General features: G+C 45.0%; 1 protein-coding gene across 1 annotated transcript; it reads left to right on the top strand.

Annotated features, from left to right (window-relative positions):
* Positions 1–2,010: 2,010 nt before the first annotated feature.
* Positions 2,011–20,876, top strand: LOC135813730 (probable ATP-dependent RNA helicase DHX34). The gene is made up of 9 exons (XM_065326743.1): positions 2,011–2,418; positions 4,889–5,304; positions 5,867–5,958; positions 11,729–11,866; positions 12,262–12,396; positions 15,108–15,162; positions 17,264–17,331; positions 20,038–20,147; positions 20,715–20,876. Exons 1-9 carry the CDS (start codon positions 2,282–2,284, stop codon positions 20,842–20,844), a joined length of 1,281 nt encoding a protein of 426 aa, XP_065182815.1. The 5' UTR covers positions 2,011–2,281; the 3' UTR covers positions 20,845–20,876.
* Positions 20,877–21,809: the final 933 nt, after the last annotated feature.

Here is a 21,809-nt window from a genome sequence, read left to right as displayed (position 1 = left end):
TTTCCCGCAATTTTCCCCGGGGACAGAAGGACCAAGAGGGGGGGGGGGGGGGGTATGAGCCGAGTGGAGCATGTGAATATTCTCAAGTCAGGCATCGCTACAATTGGTCAGGTGTCAAATCAGAGATCTCGCGCTCAGTCACTGTGATAACCATGATACTTTTTACACTCTTTGATAGAAGCACAGTGTGGAATATTCAAGTTCTAGATTAGCCAAGCAGACTTTTTTAGTTTTTACAGGCCGATGTTTCTGTTTGCTACATGCTAAAAGCAACAACAACAACTGCACCGGTGCACCATCATACCGTATTTTCCGGAGTATAGTGCGCACCTTTGTATAACGCGCACCCCCAATCTTCATTGGGGGTGCGCACTTCAACCTTCATTGAAGTACAGTAGATATTGGTTATAACGTGCCCTTCTGATTTTTCACATTTTATCACTATAACCGGTATATCACTACAGGCGATTTTCAACTGCGCGCGTCATACATACACATAATACACGTGTGGGTACTCGATCGCGCTAATGTAGCGTACTGACACGTGATGGATGCTACTGCACCTTCTCCAGTCTAGAGTGAAGAACTTCTTGGCCCAAAGGCATCATCCAGGAAGCACCAGACCACAATACCCTATGACAACACGCATGTGGCTCCAAGTCGAGACATCAATGCCTCACACTTGTGTGTTGCTATCACTATAGACGATAATATTTCTGCACAAAGAGGTGTTTTGAATGGTGATTCTGTATCCTTATAGCCGATTTATCGCTATATACGATATATTGGTTATAATGATAATTTGACTGGCTTTTTCTGGTTTTGCTTTTGATATTTTCATTTTGTATCAATATAGCCGGTTTATCACTATGTCCGATGACTTTATAACCGATATCCACTGTACATGCATTTCATATTCGGAGCATAGTGCGCACCTGCGATTTAGGGCCTAAAATAGCACATCTAAAGTGCGCACTATACTCCGGAAAATACGGTACTCGACTCGTACATGATCATGAGTCATGATGTACACAGCTAGCTAGCTAGCTGTTAGCAGCTAGCTCAGGCTACAGGTAGGTCTACAATAGTTTTTTTTTCATTCAGTGCAGTACGAGGTGATTTGGCTTTTTTTTAACATGGTTGTAAAATGACGTTTTTTCAGCCACTTCTAGGCAAGCTACGTCCAAATGAATTGTTGCAAGTGGAAGTGCTATCCTTCATGCCCGTTGTCTCAAAAAATGGGAATGATCCTACTTTGGAAAGTGTCCTGAATCATGTCCTACTTTCATACTCATCATAGTATTCTCAGGTTTTGTGTCATTTTTTAACAAATTTGTAAAATGGCATCACAAACTGGGATATTCGGTCATCAATGTTCTGAAGTTGATAGATATCACTTCAAGGATTGCCAGTGGATGAAAATTAATCTGTCAACTGCATTGTATGCTGCGAAAGCCGTGTTTTTGTATTTGTAACTAGTGGCTGTGTAATACGGTAGAATTGGATAGGTAGCATAGCATCGCAGCCATGTTTTCGTTCTCACAGAGTGTATTCCGTGACCTACTGTTCTTCATCATTGTCTTTAGTGATGGCAAGACGGCCTGACGTCGTCCAAAGGCCCTGCGGAAGCAATTCACTGCCCTCCTCGTCCATTCAGGGGCTTATTTTACACATTTTACACAAAATGGCAAAGCATCCACCACTAGTTATACCGACGTGGCAGGGAGAATTAAAATATATGCACCAAATGTTCTGGTCAATGTTGATCTACGATAAACTGGCTCTCATTTGCCACCAGCCATGTTTCGATACAGCCATCCGGAGCAGAGAAACAGCCAGAAGAAAAGCAAATATTTAATTTACACATTTGTTAAAAAATGCCAAAAATTAATGTTAAAAATAGCCAAAATTAATCACTTCGTACATGATTGTTATGACGTCGCTCTCACCGTGCACGTGGTGCTATCTTGCACATCGATTTTCAAAAATAAATGCTTCACCAACCAGATATGCAGATGTGTCAATTACTGGTTCACAAAAGGATTATGTCCTAACGTTTTCAATTATAGGTTGCTTCAGTCAGTGGCAGACGAGACGTCAAGCGGTAGTGGCAGTCTGGCTCTTCTATCTGCGTGTTCCGTCTAGACTTTTTCGCTTCGTGTAGCATGTTGCTAGCTCTGTCTAGTGGAGCCCAATGTCTGAACATTTGGTCTCACCACCTCCTTTTCCAAAGCATTCTTTCCCTGTTGTCTGATAAGTAATACTAATAACGTATGAAGTCATGGAACGAAACATTCGTGCAACTCATGGAAGCACCAGTGTAGCAGCAGCAGACAGCTGGTCTGCAGCGTTCGATTGGCAGAGACATGAAGCTACTTTGGACGAAATGTTCTTGAAGAATTCTGCTCTGTTTCCCAAGTAAGACAGGCATGTTTGTTTTACTCCAGAGTCAGTGTAGATTTATATGTATGCGCTGGACTAGTCACATAGTATGGTACATTACAATAACAAGGAATGTGCAGTTTTTTTCGCAGTTTTCTGCGAAGTCTAGTCTGGGAATTTTCTCGAGGCCGTTGGGCCGGCTTACCCCCCCCCCCCCGCCCCGCGCAATTCCGCTCATTTTCATTCATTAGAAACGAAGTTTATAATTCAGGCAGGTTTTATGGATTTGAAAGATTCATCGATTTTTCAAGTAGGGTTCAGATGAAAGACAATACTATTGGTATCGGTTCGAATGGTATATCTCTCGCTTGCATACGATAAGCCAAACTTGCCAAATCGCCAATTGTATGCTCCCGTTGCCATAGCGACCAACGCAGTGATGACACACGTTCTGCTTAGCTCCGTGAGAGAGAAGGTCGATCACTGCAGAATTTGGTCATTTTCAATTGGTTTATTGTATTCATGAAGTGAAAGAAGGGCTGTGTTCAATGCTGTTAGTGCCGTGAACTGTTTATTTGTAGTCCTTTCGGTTGTGTACTGGGACGTGACACCGACAGGAGAAAGCTGGAGTGTGGGAACATCAGCAGACAAGCGAAAATGGTGAAGAACAAAGTGCCGAAATCTTGGGACAAATCAGACGGTCAGCTTTTACCCTAACCAAGGACCATGGCGTTTGCTCTTTCCACTTCCTAAAGATGGATGTGATGCTTCCTGGCGACTCTCCTAGCTCTCGCAACATCTTCTGAAGCCAAGTGAGACGACAGGTGGTGGAGATTGACGAACGAAATAATGTCGTACTTTTGTGAAAGTTTGCTGAAAATTTCTCCGGAGAGATGGCGAATACCAAGCATCTTTTCCCAGAGGAGCCATTTCCTAGGCTACAGTCAGCCTAGGGAAATGCAGGAGAAGGCCGATAAACAGTTCACGGCAATAACAGCATTGAACACTGTTGTGATCTCGAACTCGTCAGTCACTGAACTGATTTTATTGTAAAGAAGACACGAACTTATAGAGTGTGAAGAAGAGTATAGCAGATAGAGAGCGGTGGAAGGAGAGCCGCTGGACAGCTGGATAGTGTATCAATAAGCGCACTAGGGGAAGGCTAGACAGTATGTCTCTAGACATCAATAGGTATTGTACGAAAGGCCAGTCAATAGTACTAAAGAGTGAAGTCAACGACAATACAGACAATAGCTTCAGACAATCATGACAGGCATGATACGGATGATATAACATCTCCCCTTTCGAGCAAAGAGCGAAAACAGAGGGCAAAGAGGCCAAATAGAACTGGAGCATTCGGTACTAGACTAGAGCCAGCAGAGAAAGAGCGCCGCCATGCGTTATGTGGAAGGAGAGTGAGCACAAAGAGCAAGACGCAGAGATCACAGTGCGACTCTACGAGTACAGAATACAGCACAATCATGTAGAAAGTACATGTACCTGGAGTTGCATGGAGAGTCCATGTCAGCATGGCACTCACGGACAGCATGACTGTTTGGTGCTGTGATGGTACTTACAGTAACACCACCCACGGATTTCTGACCTGTGTCACTTTGGCGCTGTTGCACGTTGACACACGCGGAAGTGACCAAGTTTCTTGCGAGTCTTTGTCTGTAGCGGGGCAATCACGCCGAGGGTGAGCTGCACCACCACAGACTCGGTGGATCGTTACTACACTGAGGCAACGATGTCGGAGGTCGAACAGTACGACGTGTTGTCTGAGGTTTCCGCCGCGTTTGCGAGGGGCGGTGAACCCGGGAGAGACTTTCGGAGCGCCATCTCTGTCCTCTCCGTTCGCAGGTAAGTTTCAGCCTGCTCGGCAGTTGTGGTAGCGAACATTTGGGGGGGGGGGTTCCGGGCAACGGGAACCCCCCCCCCCCCCCTGCGTACGCGCCCGGTACATCTCGTCTGTATGCAGAAGACTACGTGAAGGCCACGGATATTGACTTCCACAGTCCTGACTCCTCGGTCAAATTATGCATTCTTTTTTTTCAAGACTTTCGACCCGTGAAGAGCGACTATACGCGAGGTGATGCGCAGTTTCCAACAAGTAACTCAAGTATTGTGCCCGCAGAGAGCACGGCTTGCCAAATACAAACTTACATTATACGATAACCTACACCTGTAGAGCTGGCGTATAGCTAACGTGGCGTGCTGCTGAGTCTGCCGTCTGCACGTACAGTCCACGTTGACATGCGGGTCACGACAGAATGGCAGATTAACACAGTATTGGATGGCTGTGTTGTGCAGAGTGTGTACCGTATTTCCTCAAGTAGTTAGTTCTGCACCGAAAATATGTGCCACCGTGTAATGAGCCCCGAGGTTGAGAGGTGGTTGAAAATCCAACATCCCTCTGTGGTTGAAAATCCAACATCCCTCTGACAACAACTTTTGCTGTGCACTGACTAGTATGTGGTTTGTTATGGTTTATTATGCTCTTCTGCAGAGATAGCAAAGAAAAGAAAGGCTTTTGGCCATTCTTTTATCGCTTTCAGTCATTCAAGAAAAAGCAGCAGCAGCAGCAGCAGAGGCGACATCAGCCAGGAAAGGAGGAGTCACCATCGGAGAGGATACATTCCAGTAGACAGCGTAATGTAGGACATGTCGGCACACTGCAGCAGCAGCAGCAGCAGCAGCAGCGAGCTGTAGGAAAGACACCAGGGTGTACGCAAGAAGACTTCATCTCCTTATCTGGCCGTCGGTATGGTGATGAGCCAACAGTAGACTCCATTTTGGATTCCTTGCCGGCTAAGTATGATGTTTTAGACCGTGCAAATTTGCAATGGTTACCAGGTAGTAGTGGCTATTCATCGAGAGGATACGGAGGAAGTCGTTATTTTCAGCAGCACTTCACCACATCTGGTAAGTAGTTGTGTGAACTGCTTTTCGTTGTTGATTGCCGCACGGGAAGGTAGAGCGTTACACACATGGCACTGCCATACCCCCAACCGTTGCACTGACGTCACACTATTACCCATGACTAAGGCTGTTATGATTGTATCAGTCAACGCTTCACATAACTTGTCAGCGGACAGTATGTACCGTACTGGCAATACCTAGTACAATAGATGATCAATAACTTGTGTACTTGATGAGCCTTTGGTGGTGGTGATGGAAACACTTTACCTTCTAGCACAGTGGGTTTTGTTGTCACATTTTTAATCATCAAAATTGTTCATTGCTTATATTCTCACTCACAGGGCATGTGTCAATCTTCATGAAGATGAAAATGACACATGACTGAGTGGTAAACAATTGGATTTTCTTATTTTCAGTAGTGTTGAAGTTGATAAAGAAGTTTGATTGAGGATTCAGCCAATAAGGCCAGCCAGAGACCATGGAGTCATGTGTGAAGTATAAATACTGGAATAATTGTTGTGTTCATCACACAAAGAAATGTTTTTTGTGTCTGTTTCACCGGAAGGTCATCGTCTTGGTGCTAACATTCCTGATCATCGAATGGAGGAATTCAAGGATAGTGTACTGCACTACTTGCAGTTCTTGCAGAAGCAGAAGGTATGAACACATTCCTAAATGTGCTGCAACAGCTATTGTTTCTTTTCTTGTTTTTTTTGTAGGGCTGCAATGGGTAGGGGTTTGGTTGGGTAACGGGTCCGGGTAATTTTATCCGGGTAGCACGGGTACCCTATCGGGTATTTTTGACATAGTTTGTACTGTCTGTACTGTTTGTACTGTGAGTGTGCACTTGTGCTACATCGAAAGTATACAGTAAGTACGTAGCCATGCTTTTTACATGCACCGTTGCAAAAACACCGTACTCCAACTACCCGATCAGGTTCTCAGGAGCAAATTGCTACCCGAATACCCGATCTAATCACGGGCAGCACGGGTACTCTACTACCCGATGACGGCCCTATTTTTTGTGTAAGTCTTGTTATATGTGATGGGAAGCCAGGAGCTACTGTTCAGATTTCTATTGACTCTAGGGGTGAAACGAACATGGATTTCTCCTTAAGGCGAGACAAAAAAAAATAGAGATTCCCGGGCCCTCCCGCACCAAAATCGAGCCGAAGGCAATTTTTTTTGAACAGTTCGTATTTTGTACAGTACTGGTCGTGCGAGTAGATCTGTAGTCCATCAGCCAGTGGTGCCAAAGTGAGTCCCCTGTTGCACTTACAAATCGAACACCTGGAACTGACATCAATCGACAGCAAAAGCATCACTGAATCCGACCTGCCTACTTTCCCTGGCGAAACTCTTGCACTCCTTTTGCAGTGCGCCTTGGAAGTTCGACAAATTTCTTCTTCTTCGTCAGCCATTACGAGGTTTTCCATCCGTTTTATTAGGACATCCAATGCGTCTTCAGTGAAAAACGTGGAGTTTTGTCAACGTTTGGTGTGGTTTTCCGTGGCGATCGACCTAAAATCGCGAAATAAATCACCGTCGATTTGAGCAGAGGTGAGTTGGCTTGGAGCACGTACAGATTCAAATAATATGCATACATGCGCACCGGGAAGAAGATGAAGATGCTCACCATTTTCAAATACAGTCAGACCTCGCTTATCCGGTCCTCGTTTATCCGGATCCCTCGCCATCCGGAAGAAAATCGCTGGTTACCGATGTGCAGCATATGTTATGTATACAACATAACCGGATCTCGCGATCCGCATACCGGTGCATGATTTTGTGTACAAACTGGTTAAAATGTGTACAAAAAGCTTCGTCGTATCCGGTTTCATGTGGCTTGCAGAAGCTAGAACCAAGGAGTTGTACAGGCAAATGAGGTCCTTGACCTGCTGGGTGCATGTGGACAGCACTCAGTTGCATGCACTTGTCATCTTTCTCGCTTGTTCTACATACTGTGCACCCTAGTTGTACTGCATAGGACCCGTCTACATGTATGTACGATGTCACTGCTTTTGACATGCCACATGCATATACAGTATGTGTGTTCAGTTATCCGGTTCCCTCGCCTATCCGGACTGTATTTTTGTGGAAAAGAGATGTGTGCGGTTAAGCGAGGTCTGACTGTACATGTATATGTAACTAGTGGTCAAACGAATGCTGAGAAGCTTCGAACGTTCGTTCTCGAGTCGATATTCGAATGTCAAGTTGACCGCCCAAACGAATATCGTAACTCACAAAGCTGTGAACTCTGCACTCGTAGCAGCGATTTTCATGCATGCAAGCACGTACACACGTCTACTTTTGAAGCCGTGCCGCGCTGTCTTCATGACTGTACATGTACATATGTATGCATGCCATGTCATGTAACTAGTAGCTGGCGCGAGGTGTGAAAGTAAGTAACGTTAGTTGTACATGTACAAGGCCGGATGTTTGTGGTCCGATCACGAACTGGCCCAGACTCGAGTCGGTGTGCGCGCGCGCGCGAACCATGTGAACTGTGCTGTGGACTGGGTGGACTGCGTGCACTGCACTGGTACGGGTGCTCAACTGATTACTTCCTCAAGATCGTAGACTACGGTAGGTCTAGTCTGCGCAGTGAACTCTAGTCTGGGTTGAACGTTGCATGCGTGCACCGCGTCCGGCTGTGAAACTGGAAGTGCAGTGCCACAGGCGATTTTAGTCGTGACAACACTCGACGGTCTGTCTGAAATAATAAGTATTGCTGAGAGCAGTCGTTGAGTCTTTCTTCATCAAATCCACCCAACGTTCGTCATGGCCGAGAAGAGTAGGCGCTCTGCCGTATGGGATTTCGGAATAGAGAAAACGGCTGACAATATTATCTTTATTCTCACGACAATATTGCTACGTGTACTCGGTTCAAGCCGCCGAAAGACTTGGCAGATCATGGCGGAACAACGAATTTACGTAACCATCTGAAGGACGTTCACCATGTCGACTTGGTTGGCGCAGGGGCGAAACCGAAAAAGGACGGAGGGATAACTGCCTTCTTCAAGGCAAAGAAAGTGCCAGCGGCTAGATCCTCTGAGGCTCTGGATGCGACGACCGATTGGTGGAATTTGTGTGCAGAGATCTTTGGCCTGTGAGCGTAGTCACTGGTGCGGGGGTTCCTTTCTCTCATGAACTACCCCGAGCCTGGCTACCTGCGACTCAAGTGACAAAGCTAATTCAGCGGAAGCACGTCGCGGGCCTGAAGTTGCTGGTGCAGTGGTGGAGAACCTTGAAAAGGCCAGCTCCATGGTGCTGACTACAGACCTGTGGACAAGCAGACGAATGGAGGGGTACATCACCATCACTGTCCACTTCATAAATGAGTCATGGCATCTACAGTCTCTAGAGAGGTTGTGCATAACGAAAATTCGTAACTTAGACGTAGTCTGGGCACGAGTAACGAAAAAGGAAAGGAACTTTCGCGAGGATGATCGCGAAACTTGAAGATCTTACGTTTTGAACTTTCGCTTCTTTCTCGCAAGCTTCTGTATACATGTAGCTGTGTTGATGCACGTGGTGTCAAGATTTTTTTCGCCATGGCCTTTTCAAGTCGTTCTGCGAGTTCTTCCTACTGGGCATCCTGTGGAGCTGATGGATCTCTTTCCCCCTCTCTCAGCGATCCTCTGTCACCTGGACAGCGCTCGGCTAGTTCTGTCAGATCTGGAAGTCCTGTCAGTGCTCGCCCTGTGACAAAATTATTCTGCTGAATCCTCGCAGCAGAATTCTGCCACTTCGGCGTCTTCGTCTTCCCCTGCGACGTCTCAGCCGCTGAGCGAAGGACATTGGATCTCGCGATGGACCTGGCCCTTCTCAGGCAGCTTCGTTCTCACGACCAACCGTTTCGACGATCGTACGAGGGTCTCCAGCGATGGAGATCGTTGCCTATGAGCTGGAAAACTTGAGCCCAACAGTTCGGTGGTGTGCCTACACGTGGGCCGGAGTACACACTTGATCCAAAAAAATTGTTCACCACGCGCGCAAACAGCGGAAAAAGTACTCGAAAGGGACACTACGTTTTTCGTTGAGCACAACAGATTTTCTTTACGAATTTTCGTCACTTCCAGATGGCTCAGATTCCGAAAGATCTTTACGAATTTTCGTTATGCACAACCTCTCTTCTGTTGCAGACTTGCAGTGTGCAACTTCACTTATGATTTGGGTGCCTTTTACAAAAGTTTTAGTGTTACATACTGGTTGGTAGCTATAATTTCTTACTGATTTCTTAATCATGGAACGGGCGACATTCGTTCGGTATTCGTTAGGAACATTCAGAGAAGGTTCGATTCGCTGTTTAGCACATTCGTTTGACCACTATATGTAACTAAGTCAAAAACTACATGTGACTATTGTACTGCAATTGTTGTAGTAACTTGTTTGCAACTACAATGGTATCAAGTAGATAATCAAGCGAGGTACAGAGGGATTGATGGCTGATCAAAGCCCAAGGGACCAGCCTGAGGGCTTTGATCAGTCATCAAGCCTGACTGTACCTTGCTTGAATATGCTTCAGACGATCCCCAACATTTTTTTTGATTTTGAATTCAATCGCTTTATTCTTTGGATGATCTCGAGTGTGGTAGATAGTAGTACACCTGTAACTGTACTACTCGTGACCTGGTTGCAACAAGCTCAAAGCAGCCTTGCCTTTATTTCAACTGTTTGCTGTCAGCATCCAGAGCCATGGCGTTTGCTAGTGGGTCGTAATGGAGAAGAGAACTGCAGGGCATTCACTCGATGTACAACATCCATCGCCGCAGATTCCTTACTTTTAGCTCTCCACGTTCCTTATTTTTCCAGGGATCAGGACCTTCCCGGGGTGATTTCATTCAGGGTGGAAGCGTAGATCACTTTTGCCAAACAGTAAAAACTACGCTTCAAACCTGCTTGACATGACTAGGGGTGCATACTTCGGAAACCCGAAGGTGGATGATGTTCAATACTAGCTCATTGTAATCTTCCTGAAGGTACATGTACATGTATGTATTCGAATGCTCAATTAAATAGAACAGTGAAAGAGATGTGTAATGGAACAACACTCTACAAGTAGGCGAACAACAATTTTATTGTAATTTGAATCCAGGCACACGTGTAATACGGAAACTGCAATGGTTTACACGGCAAATCTTCTCGATTTTCAAGATTTTGCCCGTAATTCACAAAAATCTGAACGTTCATTCCTGAAACGCGCATGGCACCGATTGGAGATTGTGTTTAGGTCACAACAATGGCTGTCGATGAAATGTCAAAAATGGTCACTTTGTCGGCTTCCCCCTGCAGAGCGTGCAAGTCGTTTACTCTTTTTATTTGCGGATTCGGTGTGCAGCGTACCTAAACTCCCCATTGAGGCCAAAATCAAGTATTCGATTTCAAAGTGCAACAGGGTGCTTGAATTTGACGACTTCTGAGTTCTTGGCTGATGGACTACTGTGACATGGTGTCACATAAACCTGGGCTTGTACGACTCCCTGGTGTAGGACTCAGGGCTGTCGTTGGCTGAAATACAAAAGAAATCGTACGGGTACCGGTAAACCACGTCCCTGTCGTCTGTAAAAAAAAAATACCGGAAAATACTGTAAAAAAAGCTCAACATGCCATGCATACACACATAGGAAAAATAAAAATTCGCCCGCCCGCACCAATTTCAGATGGGTCCTGCCCGGGAATCTCGATTTTATTTTGGTCTCGCCTAACGAACCTTCTTTATCATAACGAACGAAGATGCGAATATGTTCTTTAAGAGGCTTCAATTTCATGATTTGCTGTCCGGGCTTTATTGAATGATGCACAAGAAAATTGAAGCAATACTGTACCAGCTATGGTCGACATTCATCAGTTGCCACCCCAACCTCCCCTCCCCATGCCGCACATGGAACTGATATGATCTCATACAGGTGCAAGCGCTTAGATGAAGTGCATCCGTGTGCGTGTAACGAGTCTAACCACTACACAGCAATGCGAAAGGACAGCACTTTTTCAAGTCCTGCCCTTTTTTCATGCATATAGTACCCTTTTTTTGAATATCCTGCAGTTGAATGCGTGTGTGCTCCTCATTCGCTTCGCTTGTTCCTCTTTTCTTTTGTTCGTTTGGCTTATGCGAAGGCTAGCCAAGCTTGCTTGGTGATTTCAATGCGAACAAGCATAATGATAATGATGATGATATAGTACCCATTTTCCATACAGAACGAATCATTCGAATATTCGTTTAGCTAAACGGACATGAAGAACATAATCCTTATCGAAGGTTAACGAATATGCGGTATATTTATTTCAGCAATGCTGGTGTAGCGTTAGGAAAGAAACAAAGCTTGGAGTCAGTTATCTATCTGTCTTTGTTCAGTTGGCTGTGCTTGATGGAGAGTACTGGGGTTGAATGTTTTTTTCTTTTTTGTTGTGTTTTGCCAATCGTTAGTTTGAGAAGGTGTCTAAGATCAAGAGAGACCGAGGAAATCTTCCCATTGCAAATTACAAAGAAGAGATTGTTCAAGCCATCAGAAATCACAATGTGGTGGTGGTTGCTGGAGATACTGGCTGTGGAAAATCTACACAAGTAAGTAGTACGAAATTATCATAACCCCCCCCCCCCCCTTCTTATCCTGATGTGTACAGTAGTAAAGTAAGCATGTGTATGGGTTATGTACACTAGGATAGTCCGTGCCTCACCAGTATTACAAACACACACACACACACATTCCCCGTGGAGCCATTGTCGAACACTGTACGTTTGGGAAATAGCCTGCCTGCCATTGCCAGATTCTGATAGAAACAACAGGAGTACTCTCCAGAGCTGTTCACAGAGGATGTCATCTAACAGCTCTGGCATGTACTAGTAGTAGCTGGCAAAGATATCAGTTATCCATGTGACCAGTTTAGTGCATGACTGTACTAATCTAGGAATGTGAGTGGTGTGTTGAGCAGGTGGTTTCCTTGTGTATATATTTACAGGTCCCTCAGTTTCTTATGGAATCTGGATTTGAACACATTGCATGCACACAACCGAGAAGAATTGCTTGCATATCATTGGCGAAGCGTGTTTCATTCGAGACCCTCAATGAATATGGCTCTCAAGTTGCATACAAGGTAAGGATGATTGCTGATGCTGAGGTTGATATAGGCATTAGGGGCCTTGCAAGGTTACCAATAGTATTTTCAAAACGAAAAGTTTTCGTTTGGGGGTGGGTGAGTTTGAAGGAGTTTCGTTTTGAAAATAATTATTGAATGCAGATGGAGAGTGCCCAGGTATTTCTGGGTGTCGAAAATTGACATCAATATTCTATTGGAATACATTTTACCTGCAGAAAAGGTGGGTGGGTGGGTGGGTGCTGAAAAATACTAAAGCTTTTCGTTTTGCAAAAACTATTGGTAACCCCGGACGGCCCCTTAGGTAAGTAAGGAGAACTTGTCATTATATGCTGCATTTGATGGGTAAAGCTAGTCGAAAGGATTTACGCTCTGCGTAGCCCTGGGCAGCCTAATCCCGTGTGATTTGTTGGAAACTGCGCATCACCTCGCGTATAGTCGCTCTTCACGGGTCGAAAGTCTTGAAAAAAAAGAATGCATAATTTGACCGAGGAGTCAGGACTGTGGAAGTCAATATCCGTGGCCTTCACGTAGTCTTCTGCATACAGACGAGATGTACCAGGCGCGTACGCAGGGGGGGGGGGGGGGGGGGTTCCCGTTGCCCGGAAACCCCCCAAATGTTCGGAACGAGCAACGTTTTTGGGCATATTTTGGTAGGGCGCACAATCGATCTGGCAAGAATGCAAAACTTCAAGAGATCGTAACTCAGTCAAATCTGGCTCAAATCCAACGATCCAAATATCCAGGTCGAAAAGAAAACTCTCAGCTGTCGGTTGAAACAATTTGCGACGCGCTGCGAGCAATGTCTCTTGAGATAAATCGTTCGTAAGTTGAGCCGCGATCTCGCAATTTCAAAAGCGCGCAGTGCGACTCGAGTATCGAGAATTTGAGACTTTCGTCACGCTGATTTGCTCAAATTTGCAGGGGCTTCACTTGTGACATTTTCAAGAGTACACTGCAAACAAATCGAAACTCTGCGATCAAGAAAAACGAAATCGCTGGAGCAGGACGCTTTTGGGCCTTTGGCCCAGTTTGGGGCATTTTTTCGCACCGTCGCTGCACTCTACCGCTATAGCATATGAGCCGCGCCAAGCTAAAAAGTGGCTTCGTGTTTTGCCAACAAATCGAGAAAATCACCAAAACGTCACAGTTGGCAAAATTCTACTCGAGCGCGATCGCGAAAATATTCACTTTCAAGTTTGCAAGCGGATGAAGAGGGAAGCCTTTTTATGTTTGAGCAACAATTCTTCAGTGTTCCCTCTTTCATCGTTGCGGGGATTCATCAGCGCTGCCAGAGATCGTAATGGAGCTTCTAGAGAATGTGGAGGCGAGCAGGATGGCATTCTGTATCCCTGTGCGCCCAAACCTACTTGACGAGGAAGAGTCGCTCATTCTTAGTGGCTGTGTTTCTTATCGTGGCCACGACTAGAGCGGCTATGGGGAGATGTCTACAAGCCTTCCGACTATCATTCTGACAAGCGGCCTGGTGAGTTGGCTCTTGCTGCGATGTTTCACTTTGTTTCGGCTACCTTCAATTTAGTGTTCATGACGTGGCGTACTGGATTCCAAAATTTCCTCGTTTCAAGGAAATAGTGCCACACGGCGAAGCGATGCATTGACTCTATCTGCTAGCATATTGTCCCGTGGCGCCTTCTACCAGTAAGTATCCTTGGCAGGGAAGGAGAAGGACATGGACTAGTACGGACAAAGAACCAGTGACGCTTGTTAGCGATGTGCAGTCTACTGGACCTACATGTATATGTAGGTGCGAGGGCAGTACACCAATGGAGCTAGATCTCTGGCACAGCACTACGAGCTACATGAAAGGATTAATTCATCCTGCTGGCATAGGTGATTGAAGAGAGTATGATGGACTTTCTTGGTAAGATGCGACGTTCCCCAACCCAGCGAAAAATATAGTCACAACATCATGATGAAGGATATCAAAATTCGTCTTGCATGATAAAAATGAGTCATGATGAAAATTTTATGTAGATCTGTTATTTATTCTTTCTTGGATCTTCTAATTAGAACACAAGTACTAATTCTTCTTGTATTACTTGCACACCTGCTAAGCTTTGTCTCCACTTGGTGTCCCATGTTTTCTTAGAGTTTGGGAAGGTCTTGGAATCCTTAGTGTCATTGAAACCATTCTGTGACATGTGCACAATGTATGCTTATTTATGGCACATATACATTTCAGATGGGCATCAAAATTTCCATGATGGAAGTTGGATATATAGACATCACTTTGGCATGAAAAAAGAAATTTCCAAAAATTATGCCTAAGCCACCTTTTAGCTTGGCTCGGCTCATATAGCACTGGATATGTACATGGCTGTACTGTGTCCTGGCTATCATGTTCGACCTCATTCTCTCCCTGGCACCTTTCCACTTCCAGGAAGCCTAAGATAATGAAGATTGAGTGAGTAGAACTGGTTATGATCCAAAGAACACGAAAAAATGCATAATTTTGAAAATTTCCTAGGGCTCTTTAGAAAGGGTTAAACGAGTCATTGTTTGTGATTCGGTTGGAAACCCCCCTAGAGGTGACCCTGCGTACGCGCCTGTGTACTCCTATGACGTGATGTGGAGGGTGTGCTGCTGTTTGCATAACGCCTCAAGGCTAGATACAGGTCTGGCCAAGATAAGGTTTCATGGTGATTTTCAAACAGACCATCATGTCTTTGTAATTGTCTGGTTCTGCTCAGATTCGTTTTGAAAGCACCACAACACGGGCGAGCAAGATCATCTTTCTGACTGAAGGTTTGTTCTGTCATAATTATATTTTTTATTTACTGTAGCGTTAGTGCATCGCAGGGAGCGTCCTATGGCTTGTTAGTGTCCGGCAAGTTAGCCCGAGGGCCGTAGGCGTAAGGGTTAATGTGGAGAGCGGCATGCGCCAGCTTGGAAGAGCTGCGGCCGCGGCACATGATTGACTATCTTTTTGGTTTCTGCGATACCCTAATGCAGTGCGTTGTATATACTTGTGCAGTTTGTACTGCACGTGTGCCCAGCCTAGTAAGTTATACTCCATTGATGTACGACACCCAGCGTAGTAAGTTATACTCCATTGATGTACGACACCCAGCGTAGTAAGTTATACTCCATTGATGTACGACACCCAGCGTAGTAAGTTATACTCCATTGATGTACGACACCCAGCGTAGTAAGTTATACTCCATTGATGTACGACACCCAGCGTAGTAAGTTATACTCCATTGATGTACGACACCCAGCGTAGTAAGTTATACTCCATTGATGTACGACACCCAGCGTAGTAAGTTATACTCCATTGATGTACGGCACCCAGCGTAGTAAGTTATACTCCATTGATGTACGACACCCAGCGTAGTAAGTTATACTCCATTGATGTACGGCACCCAGCGTAGTAAGTTATACTCCATTGATGTACGACACCCAGCGTAGTAAGTTATACTCCATTGATGTACGACACCCAGCCTAGTAAGTTATACTCCATTGATGTACGGCACCCAGCGTAGTAAGTTATACTCCATTGATGTACGACACCCAGCGTAGTAAGTTATACTCCATTGATGTACGACACCCAGCGTAGTAAGTTATACTCCATTGATGTACGACACCCAGCGTAGTAAGTTATACTCCATTGATGTACGACACCCAGCGTAGTAAGTTATACTCCATTGATGTACGGCACCCAGCGTAGTAAGTTATACTCCATTGATGTACGGCACCCAGCGTAGTAAGTTATACTCCATTGATGTACGGCACCCAGCGTAGTAAGTTATACTCCATTGATGTACGGCACCCAGCGTAGTAAGTTATACTCCATTGATGTACGACACCCAGCGTAGTAAGTTATACTCCATTGATGTACGACACCCAGCGTAGTAAGTTATACTCCATTGATGTACGGCACCCAGCGTAGTAAGTTATACTCCATTGATGTACGGCACCCAGCGTAGTAAGTTATACTCCATTGATGTACGACACCCAGCCTAGTAAACTACACGACTACTCCATTGATGTGTGTATTTTGGGCGATATTTGGAATTCTCTGGAAAAAAATTGCTTAGAAGAAAAATTCGCACCATGTGGCCAGCCTTGGCGGTGAAGGGTGTCCAATTTGGGCGAAAATTATTTGGCAGCATTGCGTACGTGACATACATTTCCTTGTCACAAGTGGCGCACGTCGCTTAGCAGAAACTGATATTGTGAATCGTACTGAACTGTACAGGAGGCAATTACTTTGCTTTTGTTGTTATTGATAATACGGATAACCCAAAAGCAATGGTGGCTAAATCAAGGGGTGGCTCCGGACCAAACATAGAGCAAAGAGCTCAGCCGGCAGAAAACGTCAGAAAATTTAGTTGTACACTGTACATTTTCTGTTGGATTCAGGATCTTCACAGTATGAAAGCGTACACGAAGGTGTACATACTGTTACTATTCAACAAGCTTTAACCACTGATACGGCCATAGGCGAGAACTTCACTGATTGGTCATCTCCAAGACAACGAGATTGACCTGATTCTAATACTGGACTAAACGTTCAATGCTACTTCCAGTATTACTACAGCGTCCTAGTGGATGTTCCTCCCTTTCCTTTCTGTAGCTCTCCCTTTCCTTTCTGTAGCTCTCCCTTTCCTTTCTGTAGCTCTCCCTTTCCTTTCTGTAGCTCTCCCTTCCCCACACTCATCATGGCACCTGTGTTCATCATGTGTGTTCATCATGCGTGCGTATGTGTGTGTGTGTGCGTGTGTGTGTGTGTGTGTGTATATGTGTGTGGGTGCGTGTGTGTGTGTGTGTGTGTGTGTGTGTGTCTTTGCGTGCGCACGTGCGTTCATGTGTGCATGTGCGTTCATGTGTGTGCTATGTGATATAGGTCTGTTGTTACGGCAGATCTCAAGTGATGCAGCACTATCTATGTACAATGTCATTATTGTTGATGAGGTAAGCAACCCATGTACAGTGTACAGTGTAGGTAAGCAACCCATGTACAGTGTACAGTGTACAGTGTACAGTGTAGGTAAGTAACCCATGTACAGTGTACAGTGTACAGTGTAGGTAAGCAACCCATGTACAGTGTACAGTGTAGAGTGTAGGTAAGCAACCCATGTACAGTGTACAGTGTAGAGTGTAGGTAAGCAACCCATGTACAGTGTACAGTGTAGAGTGTAGGTAAGCAACCCATGTACAGTGTACAGTGTAGAGTGTAGGTAAGCAACCCATGTACAGTGTACAGTGTAGAGTGTAGGTAAGCAACCCATGTACAGTGTACAGTGTACAGTGTAGGTAAGCAACCCCAGGGCATAGCTTAAGGATTTCATTTAGCTCGGACAAATGTCCTTCCGTTTTGAAATCTGTCCGGACATGCCCGGACATTTTCCACAACAGATTTTCAGGGTGTTTCTTCTTTTTTTTTAGTAGTACTGGAGTATATTCACAATGACTCATTATGTGGACGTATCTCACACATTACTATGTACAATTCGCCAATTTATTTGTATTAGAAACTGAACTATTTACTGACGACAAATGTATGTACAAAAAAGCGTTGCAGTCAAGAATTTTGCGAACGCGATATGCTCCTTGCAGAGAAGGTAGGTCAGTTCGAATTTGCGTCGTGCAATAGCGGCAGCACCATCGTCCATCTCGCACAGTGCCTTCGCAATTGGAGCGAATTCGAGGGAATTTCGAGCGGGACACTCTTGCCTGCGGAAAAGATTCATTCCTCGTTTATGCATCTCCGTTCCAGCATGATCCTTGAACGCTGATGTTCTCAGGTTCTTGAATCCGGTTATGAAAGCCTCGCTGAAGTTTTTACAACTGCGGACTCTGTCTACAAACTTGATGCACACGGAACACTTCAAACATTCTGCTAACAGCCGATCGTTCTTCTGCCTGTCATAAATCAGCCAGGCGGAAGTAGTCAGCTCTGCATCATTGTCCGAGATCCACTTATCGCAAGTAGCGGCCTTCACACCACGGACTTTTTTGCCCGGCGGCAAGTCCTCTGAATCTCCCTTTCGCTTTCCAGAAGACATTCTAAAAGACTATCTGCATTCCTGGTCAGTGAAAGAGTGAAAAATAAAAGATGACATCTTCCTCCCAAGAGCGAACAACTGCACTGCAGTGCAGTTCAACCCATCGATTCAGGTGCGAAGTCGACACCATGTACCAAAGCCTGGCAAAGGTCGAACGAAGGTCGAACGTGTGAATTGACTGTAGCAACCGCGTTGCTACAGGCGGATTATGGTGAAGTCTACGCCTGAGGGATCGAGGCTACGGTGTAGACGTGTTAGTTGTACGATATGCAAGTCGCATTTGGCACGAAGCTCCGAAGAAAGCCCAACTCTGCATAAAAAGGTCGAAAGGTCGCTGCTCTTTTTTTCCTTTTTTGACGGGACACTATGTCCGGTGAAATTGAAAACGTCCGGTCAGTGGCCGAAAATGGCCGGAAAATGTCCGATGTCCGGCCGTTAATCTATGCCCTGAACCCATGTACAGTGTACAGTGTAGAGTGTAGGTAAGTAACCCATGTACAGTGTACAGTGTACAGTGTAGGTAAGCAACCCATGTACAGTGTACAGTGTACAGTGTACAGTGTACAGTGTACAATACTGCTACTTGTTACAACGGACTACTACTATACGAGACCTGTGGGTGGTTTTTGATGCGTCATGAGTACAATTTGCCTGTGTGCAGGTGTTTCGCACTTCAAAAACCTACTGAAGTACCGTAATTATTAATTATGGATCCGCCCTTCAAAAACCTACCATATTAATTAGGGATTTTCCCTCCAGCTGCCTTCTATGTACATTACGTTCGCCTGAGCTGTCTCCCATAATTATGTGATTTCCCTGCAGTCACCTGATAAAGGCGCACCTGAGTACGGTGCACCCCCCCCCCCCTTTTTGACTAACGTTTTGGCAATTCAAGGTATATCCGGAGTATAATGTGCACTGCAGGCTAGATTTGAGAAAATTATTAAATACATACAGATTTGTGACGTTACGGCACGGCCCGAAATGGACAATTTCAAAGTGATATACAGTGGAGATCGGATATAACGACCTTGCTTATAACGACAGAGTGAGTTTAGCGACACAATTCTGTTGCCCAAGTCGTTTAGTAAGTCCTTTGTGAAGATCGGGTTTAGTGACAGATCGAATATGGTGACATTTTGTTCTCTCCCGAAGGAGTGTCGTTATATCCAATCTCCACTGTATTTCAAGAACGCTTGGTCGGATCGAAGTGGGACCTTCACCAATCGACTCAGCGCCCAAAACTCTACGGACCCTGAAATTTTGATTTTTGGGGGAAGACAGTTTTATAGTGCGACCATGTACAAAATTATCAATAATGCATGTGCTGCTAGAGTATGGGGTCTCGTGCCCATCATGCATTTTCAATGTAGCTGGCAGTTGACACTAAAATACATGCATGTGGCTTGCGACGGTTCAGAGGTGGCAAACTTTGCAACAGTTTGATGCATTGCAATGCTTTTGCATTCTCTTATTCAGAGCACAGTGGGCACCCACGATTTTGAGTCTAAAATTGCGAATCTAAAGTGCGCACTATACTCCGGCAAATACAGTAAAAAGAAATCCATCTATCCAGATCATTTCTCATCTCATTGCTTTGATTGTGCTCCAGGTACATGAACGTCATATTCATGGGGACTTTCTCCTGGGAGTCTTGAAGTGTTTACTCCAAAGCCGCTCTGATCTCAAGCTAGTGCTGATGTCTGCCACCATCAATATCGAGTAAGATGCATTTTTCTTTCATTGTTTCATAGTCACATTATTTTGAAGTTTAATAATTCCTCTCCCTGCTTCTGTTTACAAAGTATCAAGAAGCATGCTCATGTCTGAGAAGTTTGTACGCCCACAGTGTAATGACGTGGTCGGGCAAGTGAGTTTCTCCAGGTAGAGGGTGAGAGAGATGATGAATAACCTTGCTCTCTTCTTCACCACCTACAGTTTACTTGGCTGACTCATGATCTCCAGGGCATGGCAGAAACATCAAGCATTATTCCTCATCGTTGTACCACATTCCTGTACAGTCATGTACACTCATGTACATGTGTATCTGCCATGCTGAGTACGGTAGGCTGTATAATCTCTGTCTTGTATTCCAGCAGTGATGAGTGAAGCTGGCAACCAGCTTCTCGTGTTTTCTTCGGTGCATTGTGTGTGTGTGTGTGTGTGTGTGTGTGTGTGTATGTGTGTATGTGCGTGTGTGTGTGTGTGTGTGTGTGTACGTGCGTGCGTGTGCGTGCATGTGTGTGTGTGTGTGTGTGTGTGTGTGCTTGTTTGTGTACGTGTTTGCAGTTTGTTCAGTGGTTATTTTGACAATTGTCCCGTCATCAAAGTACCAGGACGTCTGTATCCCATTGAACTGGAGTATGTACCTGTGGAACACACCAGTAACCCCAAAGAGGTACAGTTGAATGTCACTTAGCCGAATGCTTTGGGAATGGGCCTTGTTGGGTAACTGATACCATTTATGTGTGTACAAATTGTACATGTACTACAGTGCTGGCAACTGAAATCTGCCCAGGGAGTCGGATTTCAGTTGCCAGCATTGTACATGTACATATTACTACATAGTACATAGTGTATTACTACATAGTGTATTACTACATAGTGTATTACTACATAGTGTATTACTACATAGTGTATTACTACATAGTGTATTACTACATAGTGTATTACTACATAGTGTATTACTACATAGTGTATTACTACATAGTGTATTACTACATAGTGTATTACTACATAGTGTATGATTTACGGACTTATGCTCCTGTCCCTGTACAAAGAAGATGGAGTAAGATCAATAATTATTTTCACAATTGGGTACGCATGATGATCGTTGCAAAGTGGCATGAAGCATCTACGGCTGAGAAAATAATTCAGTGATCGGACATTGTACCGAAGAACTACACTACTTGCAGCACATGAGAGGGAGAGAGATGGTGCCACTGCGCATGAGAGGGAGAGAGATGGTGCCACTGCACATGAGAGAGAGAGAGATGGTGCCACTGCACATGAGAGGGAGAGAGATGGTGCCACTGGCATTTGCACAGTACATGAGAGGGAGAGAGATGGTACCACTGACATTTGCACAGCACATGAGAGGGAGAGAGATGGTGCTACTTGCATTTGCACAGCACATGAGAGGGAGAGAGATGGTGCCACTGGCATTTGCACAGGCCATCCATTTGCTGCTCCGTGTCGTCGTTGTCATCGCATCGACAAGAAGTTTTTTTGTCTTGTATTATTACTAATGGTGTAGCTCTCAGCTACGGATAAGATGTAACAGGGAGCATACTAGCTCCACTCGACACTACAAATCAAACACCTTCTTTCTGGACTAACCAAGATCTGAGGGGAAACCCTCGTCGTGGCCAGCGTTATATTTTC

Source organism: Sycon ciliatum, chromosome 4 (assembly GCF_964019385.1).
Source record: "Sycon ciliatum chromosome 4, ocSycCili1.1, whole genome shotgun sequence".
Classification (NCBI taxonomy): Eukaryota; Metazoa; Porifera; class Calcarea; order Leucosolenida; family Sycettidae; genus Sycon; species Sycon ciliatum.
The sequence above is the reverse complement of the archived record's forward strand: the minus strand, read 5'-3'. Positions and strand labels throughout refer to the sequence as shown.

What these genes read in the sequence shown, in the direction of transcription:
- LOC135813730 (XM_065326743.1), top strand. Translation starts at nt 2,282, where the DNA reads ATGGAACGAAACATTCGTGCAACTCATGGAAGCACCAGTGTAGCAGCA. An exon ending in GCTGTGGAAAATCTACACAA is followed by an intron (nt 11,867 to 12,261) that starts GTAAGTAGTACG and finishes ATATATTTACAG; the next exon opens with GTCCCTCAGTTTCTTATGGA. An exon ending in GCTCTCAAGTTGCATACAAG is followed by an intron (nt 12,397 to 15,107) that starts GTAAGGATGATT and finishes GGTTCTGCTCAG; the next exon opens with ATTCGTTTTGAAAGCACCAC.